At 39.6% G+C, this 20,830-nt stretch overlaps 1 protein-coding gene across 3 annotated transcripts in view; it reads right to left on the reverse strand.

Moving 5' to 3' along the window:
- LOC132401544 (dihydropyrimidine dehydrogenase [NADP(+)]-like) overlaps nucleotides 1-20,830 on the reverse strand; it is an 889,454-nt gene that overhangs the window by 737,159 nt on the left and 131,465 nt on the right. For all 3 annotated transcript variants that reach the window (XM_059983565.1, XM_059983564.1, XM_059983566.1), the window contains exon 2: nucleotides 18,563-18,673. In XM_059983565.1, the coding sequence (XP_059839548.1) occupies nucleotides 18,563-18,673 (111 nt within the window). The remainder of the gene's footprint in view (nucleotides 1-18,562; nucleotides 18,674-20,830) is intronic.

Here is a 20,830-nt window from a genome sequence, read left to right on the forward strand (position 1 = left end):
AATCCACAATAAGCACATTCACTCTGCACCATGGCGATAATGAATTGGATGTTATATAAAGGACGGCATCTTCAATTTTGTTCTGCTTTGAATTTACATCTATATGTGGCTACTTGGCCTGCTCAAGATGAACAGAACTGTTACCTTTGGATTCTTCATGAATCTTATACTGTATTTTTAATAAAAAATTATGTTGAATATATCACAATTTTTCTCAGGAATTTTACAAACAAAATTGTTTGAAAACTATAATTCTTTTCCCTATCAATGCAATTAAATGCATATGTGTGATAGCTCTTCAGAGGAACGCAGATGAAAAATAACACTATTTTCTCATAAAGAAATAGCAATAGTTCCAATGATTTAATTGCTGCTGCTGTTTCAAAGGATTACAGTAGCCAGAGGCTCAAAACCTTCAATGCATTCCCTAGTTGGATTCTTTTTTTAAATCACCAAAATGTTTTTTTTTGCAAAACTGACTTAAAATTAATTAAAAAGAAGCTATTTACATTGTATTCTGAAATACAGCTCATCATTCAAACTGTACCAGGAGTTTCACAGCTCAGCTTTTTAACATCAAGTGGAATAACATTTTGGGCCTTCTTTCTGATCACAGTTTTATGTGTTAAGAAGCTGTAGGAACAGCAATAATTAATTAATAAGCAGGCTTCTGGTATCCTAACATTCATTAGGAGTTCTATTAATGGCATTTCTGTCTGCCTATACCTTCAATTTACAATTACATTTCAACCTTAAGTTTTACTCAATTCAGTGGTGAACTCCTTTTAATTATACGATCACACTAATGTTTCATGCAGCACCACCTCCTCAGCAATTATTTTATGAAATTTCACATCAAAAAGCATTTCCTATCTTTCTTTTAACAAGACAAAGCCGTGTCCAGATTTAAAATGGACACTGCCAATGTAAACATGTCACACCATAATTGTGCCCTCTCTTAAGTGGAAGTGCTGTAAGAAGCTATAATTACAGCATTTACATGAGCAATTCCTTTATAAATGCAGATTAGGGAATTTACACTGGTAATACGAAACTCAGGGCTGAATTAATGATTCTGAAATAAGCAGAGAATTACATTTGTGCATGCTGGTACAATCATCTGACTTTCCAGCTCCACCACCTCAAGACTGGATGTGGGCTTGATTCTTTATGTAGAGCCCCCTGAGAAAAAGACTTAAACCACAAGACCTAGGAGCATAATTAGGCAGATTTGACCCATCGAGTCTGCTCCGCCATTTCATCATGGCTAACCTATTTTGCTTCTTAGCCACAATCTTCCACCTTCGACCTGTATCCCTTCATGGCCTGACTAATCAAGAATCTGTCAACCTCAGTCTTAAGCATAGCCAATTAATTGGGTATGTTTCTAAATACCCAACTAGGACTTCTAGATTACCTCAAAAGTGAGGCAATACTTCATCTGCAAATCTGCTAGGGTCGGCTATTGCATCCTGTGCTTCCAATGCAGCCTCCTTTACATTGGTGTAACCCATCGCAAATTGGGGGACTGCTTCGTCAAACTCTATCTGCCAGAAGCAGAGTTACCCCAATGGCTAAACATTTTAATTCTAATTCCCATTCCCATATATCGATCCATGGCCTCCAGTCATACCAAGATGCCTATTCACTTTCCCCTTAGTACCTTCTTCCTTCCCTTTCTCCTACATCCATCTTCCTCTCCTATCAGATTACTTTTTCTCCAGCCCTTAACCTTTCCCACCCACTTTACTTCACCTATCACCTTCCAGTTATCCTTCTTCCCCTCCCCACACCTTTTTATTCTGGCATCTTGTCCCTTCTTTCTCAATTTTGATGAAGGTTCTCAAACCAAAACGTCAACTACTTACTCATTTCTATAGTCGCTGCCTGACCTGCTGAGTTCCTCCAGCATTTTGTGTGTGTTGCTTTGGATTTCCAGCATCTACAGACTTGCTTCTATCCTCTAACAAATTGTTCGTTAGACCAGAACAACAGCTTAAAGAGGGTAGTCAACAGCTTACTGACTGCAGTAGCTAATACAATAGTACATGAAAGTCCATTTCAGGAGGTTGGTATCAGCTATGCAAGCAACACCTGTGATATGATGGCAGAAGATGGCCAACTGTAGTATTAATGGTAAGACTCTTGGCAGTGTGGAGAATCAGAGGGATCTTGGGGTCCAAGTCCATAGGACGCTCAAAGCAGCTGCACAGGTTGACTCTGTGTTTAAGAAGGCATACTGTGTACTGCCGTCATCAATCGTGGAATTGAATTTAGGTGCCAAGAGGTAATGTTGCAGCTATATAGAACCCTGGTCAGACAATAATATCGTCCATGGATGCATCCATGCCCTCAATGTGCTCGTATAGCATGTAAGTGGTTTTATGGTACACTTCAAGAGCTGATGCAATTCCAAATGGAAGCCGAAGAAAACAGTATCAGGCAGAAGGAGTGTTAAAGGTACACAACTTTGAACTCGGTTCATCTAGTTTAAGTTGCCAGAATCCAGAGGATGCATCTAATTTACTAAAGTACTTTGCATTAGCAAACTGTGACATAAGTTCTTCACAAGTAGGCAATTTGAAATGCTCTCTCTTTTAATGGCTCGATTCAAGGCTCTTAGACCTAAGCAAATCCTCAAGTTTTCCATTTTTCTTATCAACAATAACAAGCGAATTGACCCATTCAGTCGGCCCATCAATTTTTCGTATGCCTCCTAACCGTTCCATTCTGTCAAGCTCTGTTTTGAGTTGACCATGTAATGCAAAAGGTACTTTTCTACATGGATGTACTACAGGTGGCACTGTGTTGTCAACTTTAATCGTGTGCTCTCCTGGAAGACAACCAAGCCCTTTGAACAAGTCCTCATACTCTTTTATCAAGTCACTGTATTCTGACTCCGTGTCACTATCCAGGACTAAGATTCTTTTCACCAAATACAGTCTCTCACAGGCAGACAGACCCAGTATTGACTGTACATTTTTTGGCACTACCACAAATGAAAGTATGTGCTCAATATTTTTTGTGTGATACTTTTGCTACACATGTTCCTTTAACTGGAATGTCTGCACCTGAATACCCAGTCACTTTTATATTTGTCTGATGTAACTTTGGTCTTGGCTTTAATGCATTAAACTCAGACTCTGCAGGAACATTTACTTGTGTTCTAGTATCCAACTTAAACAGAATAATGTTTTGGTTCGCTTGCAGAGGCACAGTTCAGTCATTCTTACTTCGTTTGTAGACAGGACAGACAGGAAAGAGAAGGAGGTGGGGTAGCATTGCTGGTTAAAGAGGAGATTAATGCAATAAAAAGGAAGGACATTAGCCTGGAGAATGTGGAATCGATATGTGTAGAGCTGCATAACACCAAGGGGCAGAAAACGCTGGTGGGAGTTGTGTACAAGCCACCTAACAGTAGTAGTGAGGTTGAGGATGGCATTAAACAGGAAATTAGAAATGCATGCAATAAAGGAACCGTAGTTATAATGGGTGACTTCAATCTACATATAGATTGGGTGAACCAAATTGGTAAGGGTGCTGAGGAAGAGGATTTCTTGGAACATATGCGGGCTGATTTTCTGAACCAACATGTTGAGGAACCAACTAGAGAGCAGGCCTTTCTAGATTGGGTATTGAGCAATGAGGAAGGGTGAGTTAGCAATCTTGTCTTGCGAGGCCCCTTGGGTAAGAGTGACCATAATATGGTGGAATTCTTCATTAAGATGGAGAGTGACATAGTTAATTCAGAAACAAAGGTTCTGAACTTAAAGAAAGGTAACTTTGAAGGTATGAGATGTGAATTAGCTAAGATAGACTGGCAAATGATACTTAAAGGGTTGACGGAGGATATGCAAGGGGAATCATTGAAAGATCGCATGGATGAACTACAACAAATGTTCATTCCAGTTTGGCAAAAGAATAAACCAGGGAAGGTAGTGCACCCATGGCTGACAAGGGAAATTGGGGATAGTATCAAGTCCAAAGAAGAAACATATAAATTAGCAAAAAAAAGCGGCACACCTGAGGACTGGGAGAAATTCAGAGACCAGCAGAGGAGGACAAAGGGCTTAATTAGGAAAGAGAAAAAAGATTATGAGAGAAAGCTGGCAGGGAACATAAAAACTGACTGTAAAAGCTTTTATAGATACGTTAAAAGAAAAAGATTGGTCAAGATAGGTCCTTTACAGTCAGAAACACATGAATTGATCATAGGGAACAAAGACATGGCTGACCAATCGAATAACTACTTTGTTTCTGTCTTCCAGAAATAGTAAGGGACCGAGGGTCTAGTGAGATGATGGAACTGAGGGAAGTACATGTTGGTAGGGAAGTGGTGTTAGGTAAATTGAAGGGATTAAAGGCAGATAAATCCCCAGGGCCAGATGGTCTGCAACCCAGAGTGCTTAAGGAAGTAGCCCAAGAAATAATGGATGCATGAGTGATAATATTTCAAAACTCCTTAGATTCTGGATTAGTTCCTGAGGATTGGAGGGTGGCTAATGTAACCCCACATTTTAAAAAGGAGGGAGAGAGAAACTGGGGAATTATAGACCGGTTAGTCTGACATCGGTTGTGGGGAAAATGCTAGAGTCAGTTATCAAAGATGTGATAACAGCCCATTTGGAAAGAGGTGAAATCATCGGACAAAGTCAGCATGGATTTGTGAAAGGAAAATCATGTCTGATGAATCTTACAGAATTTTTTGAAGATGTAACTAGTAGAGTGGATAGGGGAGAGCCAGTGGATGTGGTATATTTAGATTTTCAAAAGGCTTTTGACAAGGTCACACAAAGGAGATTAGTGTGCAAACTTAAAGCATATGGTATTGGGGGTACGGTATTGATGTGGATAGAGAATTGGTTGGCAGACAGGAAGCAAAGAGTGGGAGTAAACAGGACCTTTTCAGAATGGCAGGCAGTGACTAGTGGGGTACCGCAAAGCTCAGTGCTGCGACCGTTTACAATATATATTAATGATTTAGACGAGGGAATTAAATGCAGCATCTCCAAGTTTGCAGATGACACGAGCTGGGCGGCGGTGTTAGCTGTGAGGAGGATGCTAAGAGGATGCAGGGTGACTTGGATAGGTTAGGTGAGTGGGCAAATTCATGGCAGATGCAATTTAATGTGGATAAATGTGAGGTTATCCACTTTGGTCGCAAGAACAGGAAAACAGATTATTATCTGAACGGTGGCCGATTAGGAAAAGGGGAGATGCAATGAGACCTGGGTGTCATTGTACACCAGTCATTGAAGGTGGGCATGCAGGTACAGCAGGCGGTGAAAAAGGCAAATGGTATGTTGGCATCCATAGCAAAAGGATTTGAGTACAGGAGCAGGGAGGTTCTACTGCCGTTGTTCAAGGCCTTGGTGAGACCGCACCTAGAATATTGTGTGCAGTTTTGGTCCCCTAATCTGAGGAAAGACATTCTTGCCATAGAGGGAGTACAGAGAAGGTTCACCAGATTGATTCCTGGGATGGCAGGACTTTCATATGAAGAAAGACTGGATCGACTAGGCTTATACTCACTGGAATTTAGAAGATTGAGGGGGGATCTTATTGAAACGTATAAAATTCTAAAGGGATTAGACAGGCTAGATGCAGGAAGATTGTTTCCAATGTTGGGGAAGTCCAGAATGAGGGGTCACAGTTTAAGGATAAAGGGGAAGCCTGTTTGGACTGAGGTGAGGAAAAACTTCTTCACACAGAGAGTGGTGAATCTGTGGAAATCTCTGCCACGGGAAACTGTTGAGGCTGGTTCATTGACTATAGTTAAGAGGTAGATATGGCCCTTGTGTCTAAAGGGATCAGGGGTATGGAGAGAAAGCAGGTATAGGGTTTTGAGTTGGATGATCAGCCATGATCATACTGAATGGCGGTGCAGGCTCAAAGGGCCGAATGGCCTACTCCTGCACCTATTTTCTATGTTTCTAAAACAGAGTTCTGAGAAGAGACCTCACATATCCTGAGCGGGCCCTGTTGATTTCAGCAGGCTTCTTAGCTAAATCTTCATGCATTATTCACAGTGATTACCGTGTGTTTCTATATCTATAACACAGGACATCAAGTTGTTGGAAGAACTTTACAGCAGTGTAAGTGTGAAGCATCTCAGAGAGGAGTACGGTGCTAGAGCAACCACCACCTATGAATGAGGAAACAGAAGGACAAAATGTTAAAGTTCTATGCTAAAAGTAATGAACAGATGTTAATGAAAAATAGAAAACCACAGTATAAGTGAGAAATGAAGATCTTGATCATGTATTGAAAGAGTGGATTCATCAGTGTCAGAGTGAACAAGCTGCTTAACCACATGCTGATAATGAAACAAGCAAAGGTCTATCACAATTAACTGAAAAATGAAGGTAATTGGAATATTCAGCAGCCTGGCTGGAGAAATTTAAGAAAAGGCATGGTATTTCATTTTTAAGGAGGCTTCTGATCATGGAACAGCAGAGAAACCGAAGGGCGAAAGCAGCATGCATTCATAAAAGAACAAGAAATCATGCCGGTTTAAATCAATTAAATCACAATGATATACCCTCTATCTCAAGCTTTTCAGATCTGACATAGTTGCAGCGTGTGGTGCTGCATTTATCTTCTTCAGTAAAGTGAAGATCATTCTGCTTTTTTTTTGGTAATTACAAAACACATTATTTTTGCATGAATTCTGAATTTCATTTACACCTAAAATCCTACGATAGAGTGTAGCATGACCAGCATTATTGTTACATGAAAGTTAAAATGCTGACTTTTTTCACAGTTCTCAGTACATTTACCAGTAATTAATTTCAAACTTTTGTTTTTATACCTTACATAAAACTTAAAAAAGTAAAATACAAATACATTGTACTGTAACCAAAGCATGGCATCATAGATGGATACTGAAAGCCTGCCATTGTTGTTGTTCAACGGCTGATTCAGATATTCTCCAGATGCTGGTGTGCTGCTTTTGTTACCCTGCACACATTATATTTTCACTATATTAATGGTACGTAATAACTTTTATTGTTAAGTGCACATAGCATGTGCAATGACCAAGTGTAAGACAAAGACAGCTTTCCGTTAGCACATAAATTCAGAGTTGCGGATGATGGTGATGCCAGTAACAGCCTCTGACTGTCCACCTGGCTGGCTGAAGCAGTGATAGCTTACCTTTCTGATGGTTCACTGTACACCTTGTTGTTTCATGCACAAAATTATTAAAAATATTGTATAAAACCAGCTTCAACGTATACGTATTCACTGCACATATAGCGTAAATGGATTCTATGCTTAGACTTGGGGCCCATCCCCAAGCTATATCACTATATAAAGGAAAAAAAATCCAAAAAAAAATCTGAAATCCAAAACACAAGTATTTTGGATAAGGGGCGCTCAACCTATACATGTAAAAAAATTGTAACAATACTAGTTTTCTAAGATTAAATAATTTTTGATGACCTCTGTATTACTCAAGTTGACAGACATCAGGTGGCGGAAAACAAAGCCTTGTAAATATTACATTTCAACACTTTCTTCTGAGTCCGACCAACTGGGTTGTACACAACTGAATCTCATTTAATTGTACCAGAGGAGTTCCAAGTTTGCCAGCAGAAGATATGCCTCTGAAGTCCATATAAAAATTCTGTGCAGCTAAATATTGCCAATCCTTCCACTAGCTGATTCTAAGTGCAAATGGCATTCTGGTTCAGATGACTTTAAATACAGAAGCAACATATACTAGGCCTCCAGGTAGCTCATGTGAATCCTGCTTAGTATACTGTGATCTGTTTCTGTCTGTGCTATTTTAATGCTGTCAAGAATCCATTTAAAACAAATCAGGTTAACGACGGAGTTATAATAGCATAGACTGAAATTTATCATCAACATGTTAACCAGTGCATTAAATGTAGTACTGTGCAGAATTTAAAGCTATCGACTTTCAAATTTCAATTCCAGTTTAAATGAATAAGATATGCTACATCATCAAATCAGCTTCTCCTGTTCTCAGCTTGACTGCCACATAAAATACATGGTGGCGCAATGTTCATTTGGGTAAGGCAGAAGTAAAAGAGTAAGAAATCTATCAAGGTCACTTCTGTCCTGCAAAGCAACGCTCTGCAGTTTGCAGTCCGCAGCAAGTAAACAGCACAGCGACTCATTAAGTTTATACCCACCCAGAGACTTCTTACAGGGCTGTGCACTTGGAAAGCTCCACTAGCAAACTTCCATCAGGGATCAGTCACAAAACAAACAATGGTGCATTTTCTTAACAATCACATTAATTAATAACCCGCACCAAGCTGCAGAGAGCGTGAACCAAAAATTGGAAATTTGGAATAGTTAATTCAATTAAGTGTGGCACAAAAAAATCAACTTAAAGGATCGGAGATCTTTTTTCCCCGAAGGTAGAAAAACTCAGAGACTTTTCGCAGGGTGGAAATGGCTAATGCAAGGTGCATAATTTCAAGGTGATTAGAGAAGAGTATAGGGGATATCTGAGGTTAAGTTCTTTACACAGAGAGTGGTGGGTATGTGGAATGTCCTGACAGGGGTAGTGGTAGAGGCAGATATATTAGGAGCATTCAAGAAACTCTTCAGCATATGAATGATAGAAAACTGGTGGGCTATCCAGGAGGGAAGGATAAGATTGGTCTCAGAGTAGGTTAAAAGATCGGCACAACATCATGGGCTGAGGTGTTTGTATTGTGCTGTAATTTTCTATAAAAGTGTAAAGATGAGAAGAGGTGTAAAGATGAGAAGAGAGAGGGAAGCACAAGAAAAGTTAATAATATTACAAAGCTATGTATCTTTTATTTTAAATTTCCAATAATAATCAACTTCTGAAAAATCTAAGACTCCACACTTACAAATTATCTCTCGATGAAGAAAAAGGTTCTCAGCTCCCCTCATTGCTTTACAGCAAATGATTTAACTCCATGGCTCTTGCAGTCAACTTCTCAGCCAACGGAAATAGGCCCTTCCTTCTCACTTTTCTTATTTCATTTTCTTCTCAGTCACCTTTGCTCCAAAGATAAAACCCCTACCGAATCAAACTCTCACATAATTTTGTAATTGGCAATGTTTCTGTGCATCTCCCCTAGATCCCATCACATATTACCACTCTGAAGTGAGATAACTGGAACAGTACACTGTACTCAAGCAATTAGTCTCTTATCGCCCCATGTTTATGCTCTGGCGCACGAACACAAACTCATTTGTCTCTCTATCTCTTAATCTACCTGCCTTGCCCCACTTTAGGTATCTCAGGACATTCATCCAAAATTCCTATTTTTTAATCTTTCTGATGTACTCAATTTCCTATGTATTCTTCAGCCTACTTTGCCCTGAGTAAGTGCTTTCTAAGTTCAAAGATCAAATTAAATTTACTAGCAGAGTCCATATTGTACTACCCTGAGGTTCGTTTCATCGCAAGCTTTCGCAACAGAACAAAGGAATACAGTAAAATCAATGGCAAGCTGCACACAAGCAAAGAGCAACAAACAGCCAATGTGCAAAGGAAGACAAACTGTGCAAATCAAAGAAAAACAAAAGAGGCAGGGAGGGAGGGAGGAAACGAGGAAGCAGAGTACGTAAGCTGTTCATGTTGGTTCAGGAGCCTGATGGCAGAAAGGTAGTAACTGCTCCTGAACCTTGTTGTATCTGGACATTCACTCCAAAATTCACATTTTCTGATTATACTCAATTTTCTGTATAATCTTCTGCCTATTTTACCAACAACATATTATCACACTCTTCACTGGAATAACTAACATTTGACACTTTTATGTCCACTGGTGTTTTCCTGCAGCTTGAAACTTGTTTCCTTACTTCTGATCACATTCCAGTCTTGATATCTTAAGCAAACTTCTCAATCACATCTCCTAAATATAAAGCAACACACACAAAATGCTGGAGGAACTCAGCAGGTTAGGCAGCATCTATGAAAGAGAATAACCAGTTGACGTTTTAGACTGAGACCCTTCTTCAGGACTGAAATAAAAATCTTGGTTATTAGATTCTGCTATGTTACAATTATCCTTCTCTGTTTTAGTATCACCTTTGCAGAAGATACGCTGAATAGCAACTTGCTAATTTCTGCACTTATTTCTTAATATCATGGGCACCAATACACTTGCTTTTACATTTGCTTTAAATTAGGTGAATCAAGTTAGTAAACATTAATATTTAATATGCATTGCCGGATAACACACTTTGGGAAAGATGTCAAGGTGCAGAGGAGATTCAATCTATGTCGCAGGGTACACAAAGTTTCAGTTATGAGGAGATACTGAACATGCCGGGGACCTGACAGACTTAGACAACATTACAAGAAGTTTACATTGGATAGAGAGTAGGGTTTTTTTTTAACCTATGGTAGATATTCTTAGGAGGAATAATGAGATTTAGAGGGGATTTCAGGAAGAATTCTTGCATCCAGAGGATGGGTGAAATCTAGACTATGAGTTCTGAGAATCAGAGACATGCACACTATTTATCAAGCATCTGGATGAGCACTTGAATTGCCAAGTCATTGTAGGATATGGACCGACTGCTTTCAAACAAGATTTGTATAGAGAGATACAGTGCTGCGTAATAGTCTTAGGCACCCTAGATTATTTTACGTGGTTTCAGACGGTATGGTCTGCACAGAGCCCTGATCGCAACATCAGCAAGATTGCCTGGGATTATCTGGAGAGACAGAAGCTAGCAACATAGCCAAAGCCTGCAAAAGAACTGCGGACATTTCTCCAAGAAGCGTGGAACAACCTACCTGCTGACTTTCTTGTAAAACTGCATGGCAGAGTTGATGCAGTTTTAAAGGGAAAGGGTGCTCACACCAAATATTGATTTGATTTATTTTTGTTTACTGTTTACTACTCTTTATAATTTCTCTTATATTTAGAAACCTCATTTCATTATTTTGAAAGCATCTGCACTTTACAAAGTTTTTAAAGATGTGCCTAAGACTTTGGTGCAGTATTATACTTGATGGTTGGGGCTGACATGGTGGATTAAAGGCCTTGATGATTTTATGACTCTAGGAAAACAACAGTCTGGAAATTCACCTGTATATAGGCATTGAAAACCATTTCCAGTTTGGATTATGCTACCAGAATCAGAATCAGAGTTAGAGTTACTATCACTGATATATGTTGGAAAATTTGTTGCTTCATGGCAGCAGTGCAATATATAAAATATACTATAAACCTATAATCTACAATATAGGCTCCATGGTCGCTGAATATATGTCTGTGGTCATCTGCTGCTGTAGCCCATTCACTTCAAGATTCAATATATTCTGTGTTTAGAGATGCTCACCACTGTTGTAACCTGTGATTATTTGAGTTACTGTGACCTTCCTGTCAGCTTGAACCAGTTTGATCATTCTCCTCTGACCTCTCTCGTTAACAAGGTAATTTCACCCACAGAACTGCCACTCACTGGACCTTTATTGTTTCTTTTGCACTATTCTCTGTAAACTCTAGAGAATGTTGTCTGCGAGGACTCAGGAAGTGAGCAGTATTTGTGACAGACTGTTTGGAATCAAGATCCACAGCCAAAATCACTTAGGTCACCTTTCTTCCTCATTCTGATGTTTGGTCTGAACAACAACTAGACCTTCTGACCATGTCTGCAGGAGACATGAATTGATCGGAGACCAAAAAGGAGTCTGTGAAAAAAGGCAATAAATGACTATTTCTCTTTAGTTTTATCAAGGATAATCAATGGCAGAATTAAACAGAAATGACTGATATGAACTAGGTTAAAGCAACCCCTGTTTAAATAAATCAATAAAGATTTTTTGATGAGGTAAATTCAATTGACGTGTGGTATTGTCAAAAGATAGCCAATAATGTACTGTTAAAAAAAAACTAGACATGAAAAGTAAAGTAGATTATTAAAAGCACCATTTGAGTATGGACAGAGAACTGGTAAAATGGAAGAAGCTCTAAAATCCGCCTGAGGGTCTCAGCTCGAAACCTCAACTGTACTCTTTTCCATAGTTGCTGCCTGGACTGATGAGTTGCTCCAGCATTTTGTGTGTGTTGCTTGGATTTCCAACGTCTGCATATTTTCTTTTGTTTGTGGAAGCACTAAAGTGTTGTTTCTTGGAATAATTTGATGTGCAGTGCAGTTCCCCATGTAAAACATACAAAACGAACTCAATAAATCAGGCAACATCTATGGAGAAGAATAAACAGTCAACATTTTGAGCGGAGACTGTCCATCAGAACTTGGTGAATTATCAATCAGACAACACACATAAAATAAGGAAGGAACTCAACAGGTCAGGCAGCATCTAGGAGGGGAATCAACACTCGACATTTTGGGTAGAGACCTTCATCAGACGGATCTGGCCAAATCATTGACTTTTAAATCCCCTCCGTAGAGGCTGCCTGGCCTGCTGAGTTCCTCCAGCATGTCATGTGTGTTGCTCAAGAATTCCAATATTTGCAAAAACTCGTGTCTATAATTCACAGATCCCTAAAGGTCAGTTCTATAATTATTCCTATTATTTATATTATTGGCCTTGCATGTAAAGCCTGCAATTTCCAAACATGCAGATAATAGAAAGTTCAGAACATGGAGCTGGATCCCAGGAGAGGGAATTTTTAGAATGCCTATGAGATGGCTTTTTAGAGCAGCTCATGGTTGAGTTTGGGCTTTGTGCAATGAACCATAATTGATTTGAGAGCTTAAGGTAAAGAAACCCTTGGGGGTAGTGATCGTAAAATGATCAAATTAACCCTGAAACTTGGGAAGTAGCAGCCAGATGTATCCGTATTACAGAGGAGTAAAGGGAATTACAGAGGCATGAGAGACAAGTTGGTCAAAAACAATGATAGGGATGATGGCAGAGCAGCAATGGCTAGAGTTTCTGGGAGCAATTCGGAAGGCAGATGATACATACATCCCAAAGAGAAGAAAAGTATTCTATAGGCCGGATGACAAAACCGTGGCTGAGAGGAGAAGTCAAAGCAAACATAAAAGCCATAGAGAGAGCATAGACCAAAAATTAGTGGGAAGTTAGAGATTTGGGAAGCTTTTAAAAACCAAATGAAGGCAATTAAAAATTTAACAAAGAATAAAAAGATGTAGCTAAGCTAACCAATATTATTAAAGAGTACAGTATATCAAAAGTTTCTTCAGATACCTGAAGTGTAAAAGAGAGGTGAGAGTAGATATTAGGCTACTGGAAAATGATGCTGGAGAGGTAGCAATGGGGGACAGGGAAATGGTGAATGAACTGAATAAGTATTTTCCATCAGTCTTCACTATAGAAAACACTAGCAATATGCCACAAGTTTGAGTGATCACAGGGCAGAAATGTGTGAATTTGCATGACTAGGAAGAAGGTTCTTGAAAAACTGAATGGTTGGAAGGCAGATAAATCACCTGGAACAGATAGTGTACCTTCCTGTGTTCTGAATGAGATGGCTGAAGAGATTGTGCAGGCATTAGTAATGAGCTTTCAAGCATCAGTAGACTCTGTCATGGTTCCAGAGGATTGGAAGATTGTACGTCACTCTGCTCTTCATGAAAGAGAGAGACAGAAGAAAGGAAATTATAGAGCAGTTAATCTGACCTCAGTGGTTGTAAAGATACCGAGAGTTGATTGTTAAGGATGCTGTTTCAGGTTACTTGGAGACATAGGATAAAATAGGCCACAGTCAGCATGGTTCTCTTAAGGGAAAACCTTGCCTGAGGAATCTGTTGGAATTCTTTGAAGAAATAACAAGCAGGATAGACAAAGGAGAATCAATGGATTTTGTGCGTTTGAATGTTCAGAAGGCCTTTGACAAAGTGATACTAGCATGGATAGAGCATTGACTGATTGGAAAGAAGAAAAGAGTGGGAATAAAGAGAGCCTTTACTGGTTGGCTGCCGGTGACCAGTGGTGTTCCACTGGAGTCTGTCACGGTACTGCTTCTTTTTACATTATAAGTCAATGATCTGAATGACGTAATTGATAACCTTGTGGCCTAGTTTGCAGATGACATGAAGGTAGATGGAGGGGCATGCCATTTTGAGGAATAGAGCAGCTAAAGGAAAACTTACACATTTTAACAGAATGGACAAGGACGTGACATAGTGTTAGGAAGTGTATGTTCATGCAGTTTGGTATAAGAAATAAAAGGCATAGACTATTTTCTAAATGAAGAGAAAATTCAAAAATTTAAGGTCCAAAGCAAGTTGCAAGTCCTCGTGCAGGATTTCCAGGACTACAGACTGAGTCAGTGATGAGGATGGCAAATGCGAACCTGGCATTCATTTCAAGAGTACTAAAATGTAAAAGCAAAGATGTAATTTTGAGGCTTTATAAAGCACTGGTGAGGCCTCACTTCGATTACTGTGAGCTGTTTTTGGCTCTTTATCCAAGAAGGGATGTGCTGACACTGCAAAGGGCTCAAAGGAGGTTCATGAAAATAATTCCAGAATTGAAAGACTTGTCCTAGATGAAGAGCATTTGATTGCTCTGGACCTCTATTCACTGGAATTCAGAAAAAAATAAGGGTAATTATATTAAAACCTATTGAGTGTTGAAAGAGCTCAATAGAGTGGATGTAGAGATGAAGTTTCCTATGGTGAGGGAGTTTAAGACCAAAGGATGGTTTCAGAGTCCAAGGTTGTCACTTTGGAACGGAGATGAGGAGGAATTTCTTTAGCTAGAGTGACAAATTCATAGCATTTGTTACCAAAGCTGGCTATAGAGGCTAAGCCATTCAATATACTTAAGGCAGAGGTTGATAGATTTTTGATTGGTCAGGGCATGAACAGATATGGAGAGAAGGCAGGAGATTGGGGTTCAGAGGAAAAACAGATCAGCCATGATAAAATGGTAGAGAAGATTCGATGGGTAAAATGGCCTAATTCTGCTCTGTGTCTCATGGACCTGGTCTTAAATACAAGTTTTATTTGTATTTTTTGTTGGAGATACAGAAAGCAGTTAAACAAGCCCATACTTGTAGGATCATGGACTTTATATATGGGGCACTGTATTCAAGTGCATTAATTTCTTGATGAATCTTTACAAAACAGAGCCTTAGACATAGATGTTGAATCATGTTCAGTACAGGATTGAATTAGGTATGGTGCAGCTCGGAAACAGCTGCTACCTTACCTGTGCAAGGGTGCCACAAAATTAGCCGTTAGTTGATGGCCTGGAAGAAGTTACATGGAAAGATCAAAGAGTCTGGGGTTGCTTGCCTGGGAATATAAAGCTTGTGAGGGATTCCAAATAGGTTATTTAAAATCATGAAGGATTTAGATGTAGTAGACAAAGAGAATTTGTTCATATTGGTGGAATAATGAAGAAATAGAGGAAACAACATGATGAGAATTGATAAAGGAAAGTAATAGTGACATGAGTCAAAAGATTTTTGCGTAAAAGAAATTTCTCCACATTTCTGTTTTAAATGGATGCCCTCTTTCCTGAGGCTGTGCTTTCTTGTCCTAGACTCCCCCACCACGGGGAACATCATTTCCACATCTACTCTGTCTAAGTCTTTCAACTTTCGAAAGGTTTCATTGAGATACAACCCCCCCCACCACCTTCTAAATTCCAGTGAATACAGACACAGAGCCCAATGTTCCTCATATGATAACCCTTTCATTTCTGGAATTATCCTTGTGAACCTCCTCTGAACCCTCTCCAAGGCTGGCAAATCTTTTCTCAGATAAGGAGCCAAAACTGCTCACAATATTCAAGGTGAGGCCTCAACAATATTTATACTGCCTCAGCATCACATCCCTGCTCTTATATTCTAGACCTCTTGAAATGAATGGTAACATTGCACTTACCTACCTCACCACTAACTCCACCTGCAAGTTAATCTTTAGGATGTTCTGCACAAAAGGACTCCCAAGACCCTTTGCATCTCAGGTTTTTGGATTTACTTCCTGTTTAGAAAATATTTGCACATTTCTTCTACCAAAGTGCATGAACATGTATTTTCCAACACTGAATTTCATTTGCCACTTTTTTGCCCCTTCTCTTAAGTCCTTCTGTAGCCTTACTATTTCCTCAACATTACCTACCCCTCCACCAGTCTTCATAACACCTGAAAACTTGGCAACAAAGCCGACTATTCCATCATCTAAATCATTGATATACAGCATAAAAGGAAGCTGTCCCAACACCATTAGTAACTGGCAGCCAACCAGAAAATAATCCTTTTATACCCTCTTGCTGCCTTCTACCAATCAGCCAATGGTTTAACCATGCTAGTAACTTTCTTGTAATACCATTGCTTTTAACTTGGTAAGCAGCTTCGTGCATGGCATCTTGTCAAAAGTCTTCTGAAAATCCAAATATAGGAAATCCACTGCATCCCCTTTATCTATCCTACTTCTAAACTTATCAAAGAATTCTAACAGTTTCATCAGGCAAGATTTTCCCTGAAGGAAATGATGCGGACTTTGTACTATTTTGTCCTGCGTCACCAAGTACTCCATAACCCCTATCCTCAACATTTTTCCAACCACTGAGGTCAGGCTAACCGGTCTCTATAATTTCCTGCCTGCTGCCTCACTCTTTTCTTAAAGAGTGGACTGACATTGGCAATTTTCCAGTCCGTCAGAACCATGCCTGAGTCCAATGATACTTGAAAGATCATTACTAATGCCTCCACAATCTCTTCCGCTATGTCTTTCAAAAACCTAGGATGCAAAATTTCAAAAATCTGGTTTGGGTGATTTATACACCTGTAGGTCTTCCAGCTTTTTGAGCACTTTCTCCCTTGTAATGGTAACTGCACTTACTTCTCTTCCCTCACGCCCTTCAACATCTAGTTCACTGCTAGTGTCTTCCACAATGAAGATGCAAAATACTCATTTATTTCATCTACCATCTCCTTGTCCCCGTTATTATTTCTCTGGCCTCATTTTCTAGCTGTCCATTATCCACTCTCATCTCTCTTTTATTTTTTTTTATATACCTGAAAAAGATTTTTCTATCCACCTTGATTTTGTTTGCTAGCTTGGTTTCATATTTTATCTTTTCCCTTCTAATGATTCTTTTAATTGTTTTCTGTAGCTTTTTAAAAGCTTCCCAATCCTCTATCTTCCTGCAAATTTTTGTTTTGCTGCATGTCCTCCCTTTTACTTTTACATTAGGTTTGAAGCATAAGGGAGAGATGAACAGTTGAGAAGAGAAGTTGAGAGAGAGTAATCAGAATGGGAAACAGAAAAGAGAGAGAAAACAGAAGAGAGGGTAATTACCAGAAGTTAAAGAAATCTTGTTTATGCAATCAGGCTAGAAATTGCCCAGAAAACATACGAAGTGATGTTCCTCCAATCTGAGAATGGCTTCATTGTGGCAGTAAAGAAGGCCTGGACATACATGTCAGAATGGGGAATTGGAATTGGAATTGAAATGGATAGTGCTGAGGGATCCTGCATTTTGCAACGGAGATAACAAAGGTGTTTGACAAAACAGTGCTCCTGTCTGCACTGGCTCTCAACAACGTTCCCTCAAAGTTGTGCGCGTGTGTCCATGCACTCATCTTTTCCTACTAGTGCACGGAGGAATTTAAACTATTTACAAAAGTTTCTCACCCTCTACCTCATGTTAAGTATATTTCGCAATCGTACACAAACACATTTCCTTTTCAAGTTTCTGATGTGGATAGTGTTGATAAAATGGAGTTTGCGATGATTTGCCTGCAGATTTTAGAACTGGTTATTTCTACTATTTTTACTGAAGAGATTATTCAGTATGCACATGTTGTCACTGGGCAAAACATTGCACAGCACAAGACTTTTGCACCTATACTGGTCATTACAAATCAGAGAGAACATTACCGTAGATGTGGCTGCACTCGGGCAACAAATCAATAGATTTCTTTGACAGACTTACAGGTGAAACATTGCCTCACCTGTGAGGACTCTTGGGTTGCTGAGTGATGGTGGGAAAGGGGATTCAGGGGGAAATGCAGCATTAGTCATCCTCACAGGGAAAAATGGCAGAAGAGAAGTCAATGGGGAGGGATGATTGGACAAGGGAGTCATGTAGACAGTGATCCCCATGGAGGGATAGGGTAGGGAAAGATATCCTCACTGATAGGATCCCGTTAGACATGGGGGAAGTTACAGAGAATGATGTGCTGGATATGACTTCTTCATCCCTTTACCTCTACTACCTATCACCTTCCAGCTTCTTACTTCAGTACCCTCCCCCCACCCTGTTCTCAACTATCATCTGCCAGCTTGTACACCTCCACCCTTCATCTTGTTCTAACTTCACCCACATCTCCCCCATTCATTTCTTGTCCTGATGAAGGATCTCGGCCTGAGACATTGACTGTTTATTCCCCTCCACAGATACTGCCTGACTTGCTGAGCCCCATCAGCATTTTGTGTGTGTTGCTCAAGACATCCAGCAGCTGCAGAATCTAAGACAGCGGAGTGGAACTAGTTGGAGTTGTTCTGAAAGTCAGCACAAGTTGTGTGTGATAAGTTTTCTGTGATCCTGCACCATATACATACATTGCCTTTGGCACAGCAATACATACACTCTATAATTTAGTATGTCAGTCATAATGCCGACTGATTAACCCCAGGAAGAAATGCTTACAGAGCAGTTTTTTGCAATGTTCCTTTTCCAGTGAGCTTTGTCTGTCTTGGTTTTTGCTGTCGATCGAAGGGAGGCACATGTCTTCACCCGTGGATTTAGCATTAGTAGATTCTATCGAAAAAAAAAACAAGAACATTGAGGTAGCACCCTGTTTTTCAGACAGTTAAACTAACAGTATAAATTAACTCTATTCCTCCAGGATGCTTGTGACTCAAATTCAAAGCCATTGATGTGTTTAGTGGATGGAAGAGAAGTCGAGCTCATCAGAGAAACAGCTATGATCATGTTGGAATGGTAGGTCAGGCTTGACGGGACACATCGTTCTCCTGATACTATCCATCATCCAGGCCATGCTCCCATTTTGCTTCTACCACTGGGAAGGAGGCACAGGAGCCTTGGTCACTTACCAACAGGTTCAAGAAAACCTTTTACCTTACAACCATCAGGCTCTTGAACCACTGTGGATAACTTCACTCACCTCAATGCTAAACTGATTCCAAAATCAGTAGAGTCACTTTCAAGGACTCTATAACTTACGTAATCAGTATCAATTTTTAAAAATAATTTGCTCAAGTTGTCTTACTTTGCAATTAGTTGCTTGTCAGTCTTAGTTGCTGACAATTTTCTATAAATTCCATTTTATTTCTTTACTTACCTGTAAACTCCTGCAAGAAAAAGAATCTCAAGGTAGTTTACAGTATACTGACATATTATATATATAATGCTAGCGTGTGGCCAAGTGGCTAAGGCGTAGGTCTAGTGATCTGAAGGTTGCTAGTTCGTTGTTGTGTCCTTGAGCTAGCACACATTGCTCTGCGATGACACTGGTGCCAAGCTGTATCAGCCCTTGCCCTTCTCTTGGACAACATCAGTGGTATGGAGAGGGGAGACCTGCAGCATGGACAGCTGCTGATCTCCCATACAACCCTGCCCAGGACTGCGCCCTGTAAACTTTCCAAGGTACAAATCCATGGTCTCTCGACACTAACTGATATATGTGTGTGTGTGTGTGTACATTGATAATAAATTTGCTTCAAACTTTGAATATTTTCCTGTGTTCTTTTGCTCTTACTTTTTTGTGTCCTTGCATTCTTACTTTCCTTTTGTTATACAAAGCACAAGGTAAGTAGTCATTCAATTCTCTGGCACCACTGCTCAAACCAAGGAGAATTGAAATTTCAGTCAGAGCTCCGTGATTTCAAGTTCACTTTTGTCTTTTAATAGTCTGGGATTAAAAGTTTATTGTCTTATTTTTCAGTCACAGTAAAAATGACCTCAGGTGATGCAGCAGCCCTGTGGCGTGTAAAGTTTGTATGTGCTCCCTACAGCTCTGTGCATTTCCTCCCACATCCCACTAATGGGCTGGCGGGTAGGTTAAATAGTCATTGTAAATTGCCTCCAGTGAGCAAGCACCAGAATCTAGGGCACAGTTGTGTGATGAGGTGGTTAAGAGAATCTAGGGATAATAACCTACAGGGAAAATTATTATGATTTTTCCATGATCCAGCATAGATGGAACAGGGAGAAATAGCTTATATGAAAATATGGAAATACATGAAACATGGACATTTCCCAAGGGAATCCACAAGCCAATATTCATGCAACAACAAATTTGGTGCACTCCAGAAAGTGTTTTGGATGATCTTAGGCTTATGGAGAATAGAGGATGGTGGCTGGGAGGGCATCCAGGAGAACACAGAGCCAAATGAAGCAATCCATTTTCTTATTCACTCATTCAATGTCCTTATGTTAAGATTGGTTGTATTAAGTATTTAGATTTTGTTAAGGTAAGTAATATAGCAAAAAGTGCATGTAAGAATAAATCAGAAGAATAAACAAAATTTTGTGAATGTGTTGGTGGCCACATTTTTACAAGGAAGAAAAATGAAAAAAATCAAGCTATTTGTATAGATCAATATCCACAGTGTCAGGTTTGGCTCAATAGTGACAGTCTTGCTTCCAAGTGAGAAACTTGTGTCCAAGATGAGGGGCTGTGATACTGGAAATTAAATTGAAGTCTCATCTGGCCCCCTCAGTTGGACATAAAAGATTCCATGGTACTGTTCATAAAAAAGCTCTTTCAGTGTCTGTACAGAACTAATCCTTCAAACCAATATGAATAAAACACATGATCTGGTCATGCACCTCCTTGTTGGAAAATTACTATGCATAAGTTTTTTATATAATTCTGCAGTTATAACAGTGGTTACATGTCCAAAACCTCTTCAGTGGTTGTTAAACACATTGATATAAAGAGATATATAAATG

The sequence above is a fragment of the Hypanus sabinus genome, chromosome 11 (genome assembly GCF_030144855.1).
Source record: "Hypanus sabinus isolate sHypSab1 chromosome 11, sHypSab1.hap1, whole genome shotgun sequence".
Classification (NCBI taxonomy): Eukaryota; Metazoa; Chordata; class Chondrichthyes; order Myliobatiformes; family Dasyatidae; genus Hypanus; species Hypanus sabinus.